This window comes from Triticum aestivum, chromosome 1D, assembly GCF_018294505.1.
Source record: "Triticum aestivum cultivar Chinese Spring chromosome 1D, IWGSC CS RefSeq v2.1, whole genome shotgun sequence".
In the NCBI taxonomy this organism is placed as follows: domain Eukaryota; kingdom Viridiplantae; phylum Streptophyta; class Magnoliopsida; order Poales; family Poaceae; genus Triticum; species Triticum aestivum.
The window spans coordinates 23,075,986-23,084,306 of NC_057796.1; the positions used below are offsets into that span (position 1 = coordinate 23,075,986).

General features: G+C 42.3%; 1 protein-coding gene across 3 annotated transcripts; it reads left to right on the top strand.

The window, feature by feature from the left end:
- The first annotated feature begins 2,030 nt into the window (after window positions 1-2,030).
- LOC123163789 (serine/threonine-protein phosphatase 6 regulatory ankyrin repeat subunit C) lies at window positions 2,031-7,438 on the top strand. 3 transcript variants are annotated; one of them, XM_044581174.1, is made up of 12 exons: window positions 2,031-2,168; window positions 2,277-2,330; window positions 3,066-3,230; window positions 3,335-3,475; window positions 3,733-3,872; window positions 3,990-4,076; window positions 4,173-4,304; window positions 5,322-5,474; window positions 6,209-6,310; window positions 6,563-6,730; window positions 6,825-6,904; window positions 7,135-7,432. In XM_044581174.1, the coding sequence occupies exons 1-12, from the start codon at window positions 2,123-2,125 to the stop codon at window positions 7,178-7,180; spliced, it is 1,314 nt and encodes a 437-aa protein (XP_044437109.1). In that variant the 5' UTR covers window positions 2,031-2,122; the 3' UTR covers window positions 7,181-7,432. The 3 variants fall into 3 exon arrangements, with proteins under 3 accessions (XP_044437109.1, XP_044437114.1, XP_044437122.1); XM_044581179.1 differs by lacking the exon at window positions 2,277-2,330 and having other exon boundaries at window positions 2,038-2,168; window positions 7,135-7,434; XM_044581187.1 differs by lacking the exon at window positions 5,322-5,474 and having other exon boundaries at window positions 2,041-2,168; window positions 7,135-7,438.
- Window positions 7,439-8,321: the final 883 nt, after the last annotated feature.

Here is an 8,321-nt window from a genome sequence, read left to right on the forward strand (position 1 = left end):
GTTATAGTAATGTAATTGATGACTTATGCATGCGTGCGCAAGTATATTCTCCTAGAGATTAAGCTTGAGCAGGGACTAGTAACCGTCTTAGACTCGAGACGAAAAGATCCCCAGGACTATGCGGACATGACTCAAATGCTCGAGAAGTAAGTTAAATCGATCATTATCTACCATATCAGCAACTTTGTTCATTTCCTGATATCAAGTAGTTGTTTTCTTTGTCTGGCAGGGTTTGGAGAAAATTCACCAAAAAAGCTCCGGGACTGCCGAAGAACCTGCAATTTAGACACCCGAAAGTAAGTACTATAGTAGCATGTTCCGCGCATCTCCTAGTGATTCAAGCGCTAGTTTCATCAATACCATTTAGCATGCTTGCTTATCAGTTTGACTGACCTCTATTTCTTGTAAAGTGGTTGTGGCAGGAACAAGGGAATGATTTCTGTGGATACTACGTTTGCGAGTCCATCCGCCACACGACCTGTGAGCGGGGCTACTCTGACGAACAATATGAATTGCGTAAGCAATAATATTCATAATTTTATTTTATTACCATCATTTGTGTTGAGTTTCATTTATTCATATATATATATATATATATATATATATATATATATATATATATATGTATTGACCCCCTTCTTCAAATTAGATCTTTCGGATGCGGGATGAACTCCTAGCACCAGATCGTATGCGAGCAATTCAAGAGGAATTGGCGGCATTCTTCCTTGACCACGTGATCGCTGAAAACGGAGAATACTATGTGGACCCTGTGTTCATGTATAATTAGGAGATTATATTGTAAGAGATAATTATTGTATATATGTAGCCGGTAGTGTCGGATAGATATACGAGAACTTGTTGTTCGACCAATCTCTCGGAGAAGGAGAGGTGGTCGATATCACTTCTCTCTGTATGCATATGTTCATGACGATCTTCTGTTTCTTTCATTTGCTTACTAGCTAGCGTGTCTAGTCCTCTCTATACGTATATAGTACGTAGCGCCGACCAAGCACGGAGATAAGAGAGGACACTTCTCTCTATTAATTAGCTAGCTAACACAATATATGAAACATCTAAATTAACCCTCCAAAACCCCCAACCCCCCCCCTTAAAAAAAACAGAAACCCCAGCCCCTGAAATGCTGACGCATGGATGCCTATTGGTCCCGGTTAGTGCCACCAACCGGGACCAAAGGCCCTCCTGCCTGGGCTCGCCGCACCGGCCACGTGGAGGCCCATCTGTCCCGGTTCGTGTAAGAACCAGGACTAAAGGGCCAGGGCATTAGTAACGACCCTTTAGTCCCGGTTCAAAAACCGGGACAAAAGGCCCTTACCAACCGGGACAGATGACCCTTTTTCTACTAGTGAGGGGAGCTGCAACCACGACGGTCGGGAGCTGAGGCAGAGACGGTGCCCCCGTGCTACAACCATTGATGGCAGAAGCTAGATCTGACGTATGCAAAAGCTACGACCGGCACCTGCAGAAGCTGCAAGTGTCGAGGCGGCGACGACTGTGGCTAACGGCTGGAAAGCTGCAACCGGCATCTGTGGAAGCTACGACTAGCACCAGCTGCAACCGGCAACATGGAAAGTTTTAACCACGGTGGGGAAATCTACAACTGGGTATCGTGAACAGGTCCCCTCTCCCTCCGTCTCCTTAGCATATGCTCCCATGAACAAGGTATGTGCACGCCCAAGAGTGGGTGGCGCTCCTGCAACCTCAACCAAGCCGGGGAGGATGCAGCCAACCAAACGATGTGCACAAAAATGATTTTACCCCTGCATTTGCTCAGTCAGGCCCAACTGAATCACACACGTAAGATGTAAAAAAAACCATACATGTAACCAAACACGCCCCTAGTGACGCCGAACTCCCCAGCAGACGCTTCTGTAAACCAGGTCCGCGTACACCCACGAGAGGGCCGCGGGCGCGGCCTGAGCCACAGCCGTGCGCCGGGTCCAGTGTGCCCCAAATAAACCACAGCGAGCGAGGGAGGATATCCAAATTCCAACACCCCGCTTGCATTCCAGTTTCCAAAAGGAAAAAAAAAAACGCTCGCAACCGACGAAGCCTTCTTCCGGAAGCCTCCCTGCCACTGCGACGAGCGCGACGCCGCCCGCCCATGGCGCCGCCGTTCGTCTACGCCCGCAGCTCCGGCGACGGCACGGGTACGGCGAGTCTCCCCTCCTCTCCCTCTCTCTTCGACTCTCTCCGTCTCTCTCTCCCTCTCTCTAATTACGGTCGATTTGTCCCGCGCGCTTAATTTGTGTGTGCAGCTCACGACGCGGCCCTGCGAGCGGCCTTCTACGGCGACCTCCGGCGTCTCAGAGGTTGGCCTCTCCTCCTCGTCCTCCGCCCCATCCCCATGCTCCTGGGCCTCCCCCGGCCTCGCTTGGCCATAATTTGTTGGGTTGGGCTACGGTTTTGCTCTGGCTGCGGCCATGATCGAGTTCCCGGCGGCTGGATTAGGCATGTCGTTGCAGGATGAGATGGTGCAATTGCCACCGCTGTTCTGTTAGCCACACCAATTCGGGTCCTATTTGATTTGTAGGACACTAGGAATGGTCCCTCGTTAATTTTCCTCCTGCACTTGACTTGTGTGGACTGTGGAGTAGTATGCTGTTAATTTTGGGGTCAGCTTTCGCGCTGCAGACAATTAAGTGTAAAATTTGATGCATACAGTAATTACTCTCCGAATTATGAAAAACATATCGTGCCATTGTGTACTGTTTATTGGGAATCTGCTTAACACAAGTCCTTACACGGGGTACATGTTATGCCTTTATGATCAGAGCACTGTTGTTATTTTTGGTCAAGTCTATGCACTGATTGATTCACTGTGTGTCCAAGACTCGATGCAGATGTCAAACCTTTAGGGTACCCTCCAACCCCTCTTTGCATTTCCCTAATGCTCATGGTTTGCATCCTTGCTTGACTTAGTGGGGTTCTTGTCCATCTATGCAACACATTTGGGATCCTTTTCTTTTGGTTGTCTAGCAAGTTATAATTTGGCAATTTGCTTCATTAATATATTGATATGCTTGGGTGTTTTCTTTGGGTGAAAGGTGCTGTAAAGAGTCTTGCTGACCCAAGGGCGGTCTTCTCTTTTTTCAACAAGGGTGGCCTTGGTGTGCTGCACCTCGCACCCGTCAGAGGGCATATTGAAGTTTGCAAGTACTTGGTGGAGGAACTGAGAGGAGATGTGAATGCTCCTGCTCCTGGAGTTGGAGGTCTTTATCTAACCCTTTTCCCTTTTATGGAAATTGGCATCTGTCATGTCTATGTTTGGCACCATGGGTTGTCTCAATTGTGTTGTTGTGCTTTTTGGTTGCAGACTTTGCAGGCGTGACACCCTTTATGACATCTGTTCAGTCCGACGATGTTTCAACTGTGAAGTATTTGCTTGATCGTGGCGGTGACCTAACTAAAGCAGATGGTAAAGGACGCACTGTTCTCCATCATGCAGCAACCGTAGGTAGCTCCCTGGCTCCTCACCCATGCAATTTTCGCTGTGTAGGGCACTCCAATAATACTATTGTAGAAGAAAAATATTGTAGTCATTTTTCATAGAGTTAATATAGATCTCTTTTCTGAAATATAATTAGTCAAAGTTGGATAAAATTGTCCCATCTATGTTTTATGCCATGGTGGTCACTTTACTAGCAGTTACTTCGCTGCTGTACACTCAGATGTGGAGCCACATGACTTATGGAATTATTTTATTCACGGCAGGAAGCTGTAAGGTTACTGAGTTCCTACTTTCAAAAGGAGTACCTGTTGACATACACTATGGCTATGGTACACCACTCCATCTAGCTGCTACCAATGAACAAGATAAAATAGTGAAGATTTTGTTGGAACACCATGCAGATGTATATAACCCTTACCATTTCTTATTTTCATATTTCGTTTTTTAGATTTTGTTCCTTTGTATTTGATGATAATTATTACTCTTGGACCATAGAGAAATTCTCATGTTTTTCTTTCAGGCTAACACCAGTGTCACCAGTTTGGGTTCTGCGTTGATGGGTGCTCTTTTATGCCGTTCATTGAAGTGCATGAAGCTGCTGATTAAGGCCAGTATTCTATTGTCTATATTTGTTCATTGTTATGTTCTGATTTTACACCGAGATGGAACCATGAAATGTTTTATTCCACAATCCTTTTCACAGGGTGGTGCTGATGTCAATCGGATGACCTCACTTCTGATGACTCCGTTAGTGTTCACTGCAGGGCGCAAAGACTACACCAACTTTATGCAATTTCTGTTAAAGGCAGGAGCGGATCCTAATATTCCTGATGGTGTATGTTTTCCTTATTTTCTTGATCTATTGTACTAAAACTTATGCTGACCGTATTATTCAACTCTTAAGGAGGATAGTTAAGCTTTAGCAATGAATTCATGGTGCTTTTAGTCTTTGACTATGTGATGAGAAGTTTGCATTTATCTATGTGCAGGCAATAGGTAGGCGTGTGAGCTATAATTTTAACGGTTTATATCAACAAATGCATATTGATGTTGTTGACTAAAAGAAGTTTGACTTAGGAGAAAACTAGAAAATATTTTGGAATGAAGTAGCAAATTTTGAGTTCTGGAGCATGCTCTGTTCTGTGCAATCCTGTATATATGTATATCGTTAGTCTGAAATGTTTTTGAATATGGTGGATGTCCTTGTATTGAGCCCACAGATAGCCAAGATATGTCAGTGTTTCTCTATTTAATATGAGGCCGGTGCTTAACTTAACAGTTATGAGATAGCGACATCTCATAATGCAGCATTCAGGCTTCAGGGTAGCCGCATTTTCCAAATGTACTCATCCAGCAATCACTAAAATGACTTGACTTCTCTTAGCTTACTTTATGTTGTTTTCTTCATCCCAGCGGTTGGTACTTTTTCAATTACTCTAAAGTGTCAAATTAAAATTCATGTATAGCTATTTGTCCTTGTTGTTTTTATCTATATAATTCATGGGGACTCCTAAAGGGCATGCCACTAAAAATTATTGTTGCTTCTCAATTTCAATTCTTGCTGAAATGCCTGTTTTTAATCCCTTGCTGAAGGATGGCCTTTTGGTATGTTGTCGGAGTATATTGACTGTTTAAATTGCTACTAGAATTTAGAAATGCATGCTGGGATAAATCCTGGTTGAAACATTTGGTACCAACATTATGTAAACCCTGGTTCTCTCCCATGGCATTGCAGTTTATTATATGGGTTATATCTTTTCATAATTTTCATATTCTTTTACTGCATTCTATAGGGTCCTTTAGTTATGTAGTTAATTTCAAAAGAGTTGACATTTTTCCTTTTGTTGCCCAGTTTGGTAGGTTACCAATAGAGCATGCTGCTCGACGTGACTGTATGGAACAAGTTGAAATGCTGTTTCCTTTGAATTCCCCAATTCCATCTATCCCAAACTGGAGTATAGATGGAATCATCTCATATGAAAAATTTGAAAGTGCAAAGCCACTGGTACGTTATTTGTTGCTGTTGCGCCCCGTGGATAAATTTTACTCCCTCATATATTGGTTGTAATAACATCTTATATTATGGGACGGAGGGACTACTTGAATGGCGGGTCATATTTTTTGCTCGCCAGTCCTGAATTTGTCCGTCAACTGTTATGACTTGGACTTACTATATATGCATGAGATCACACTTGAAATGATAGTCATCACCTTTTTATGGTTTTTCTTCAGAGCATCACCTCATCATAACCATTAAATTGAAGTAGTTAAAGCTCTTTGAACAAACTACCAATTATAATTTTGGAAGGACCAGATTTGGACCCCTTATTAGTTCTTGGCTGTTCAATGGTTCAAAAAAAGTAACTTGGTTGTTCAGTATCGATTCATGAACTGCTGTAAACTTCTCGTCATGCGTAGTCTTCAAGAGACAGGAGTGCTTTACAAGCATATATACTGTCGATGTGAAGTTGTGAACTGTGAAATATACAAATATAGACAATGTGCTATACAGCTATACTTGTGATCAAATTCTTGTTGTGTGAGTAACTGCTGCCTTTTGCTGTGCTATACAGCTATACATGAGAAATTACCTCAATGTGCACTTTGCATTGCAGCATAAGCATATCAGATACGAAGCTACGGCGAATGTGTAACAGAGTTGTTAAGTTTCTGTTTTAATTGGAATATCTTTGAAACGACGCTTCATTCCTAAATTTTTTGCATTGTTCTATCATTCAGGATCAGAGGCACCTTGAGCGAGCAAAAGCTATATTCAAGTCACAGGCAGATTATGCATTCAGGCTGAAGGACTATAAGTTCGCATCAAAATCATATGATCTGGTAAGCCCCTTAAACCTTATCTATGGACAATGGTGGTTTAGAAGGTGGCATTTTTCTAGTGACCGGTTGCAGAACATTATTTGTTTGCTAACAAGGTTTCTAATATTGTTCTCTAGTTTCCCTGTTTATTATCTGTTAATTTGCCATTATGATGTATTTCTGTTGGATTAATATTATTTTGCCGGACTAATCTTCCTAACCTGTCATCATGAGAAGATAATCGCATAACCTGTTGTGTTTGACCGACCATAGGCAATAGATGCCGCACCGAGTGCAACATTGTACGCAAACAGGAGTCTTTGTAAACTGATGTTGGACGATGGTGAAGGTGCTCTGTCAGACGCTCTCAGCTGCAGAATGCTGCGACCTAACTGGGCAAAAGCTTGCTACCGTCAGGCTGCAGCTCACATGCTTCTCAAAGTGAGTTACTACACGTCTAGCTTGCCATCGTGTTTCCCTACTCTACAATCTATTATGCATTCGCTCACGTGCCTTTGATGTGCTCTACGTCTAGGAGTATAAGCAAGCTTGTGACGCTCTCCTGGATGCTCAAAAATTAGATCCTGGAAACATAGAGGTGGAGAGAGAGCTACGGTAATCTACTGTCTTGTACTTGTATCTTTTGAAGCATGAATGATATGTACTTCCATACTAACGACCAGCAGTTTGCACACTGGACCAACGCGTCGAATTCCATTATACCTACAATTCAAGTTCACCAAACTGGAGACTAACATTTCCATTTCAATTTTTGGTGCTATTGTTCCATATAGCTCTGTGGGTTAAAGCTGAAATTTGTTCCATTTTGGTTTAACACTGTACAGGAAAGCCAGGGAATTAATGAAAGCTCCTGATGAAGCTGACAAGTGAAGCATGGTGGTTAGCATGAGAGTAGAGATTGTGCTTTATGCTTTGTCAGGCAAAAGTTCTTTTGGCTTGCATTAGAGTAGTTGCTCAAACTGAATGTGGTGGTACTTATGCGAGTAGAAGACAGAGGTGCTGTAAAACTTGCTCACTTGTGTAGAAAAGAGCTGAATCAGGCAGGAAGCTGGAGTGCTGAAATGTGGATGGAAATTTACCACTTGAGTTAACTAATTAGAAGTTTTATTGAATCTAGCACAAATGCCTGACGTGAACGATGTTTCCTTATGAATTTTGAATATCTTCCAAGTTTTCATTCTGTAGTTGAGAACAGAAAAACTGAAATAGTACCACCCTTTCATTTGCATCTTCCAACATTTTAGGGCCATTCAGTCATTCTCAGTTACATGAGGAAGATTCTATTCAACATGGTTGCTGGCTCATTGCTTCTGCGAATAAGCATGCACTCCTCTACATATTGATTGTTTCAGTAATAATACATTTATAAACATCATCTGGATTGCAAAGTTTCTTTATAATTGTACATCTCAAGATCAATTGGCTAGAGAAGTAGCAGCTAGTGACTACTGTAGATGAAAAAGATTACTGTACATCGGCTGGAATTGCATTGGATGCATCCATGCCAGGGAGTACCTCTGTTCCGAAATATAAGTCTTTTTATAGATTCCACTACGAATTACATATGGATGTATATAGACATATTTTAGAATATAGATTTACTAATTTTGCTCCGTATGTAGTCCGCATTGAAATCTCTAAAAAGACTTATATTTAGGAACGGAGGGAGTACCTTGCAAATTCCGCTGAGAAATCATACATGCAGATGATGGGTACAACGCCCATACCTCATTGAAACACAATAACGGCTTCCTTGTTCATGTAAAATGGTGAAAGAATTAGAGTTTGAGCATAATTACTAATTCAAATTGGTTCAAATCCTCGAGACCCTAATCTACATGCCTTCTACAAAAATGGAGAAATTTCAAATAAATTTGGAGGATCGTCAAGCATATGATGCCTACAAGTCGTGGAATGTGATCACTGGCTTAAATGTCTAGGGGTTAAACATATGACACTGATCTGTGCCCTGTCAAAGACACTTTAAGCTCTCAACATGTGCAGTTTAGCA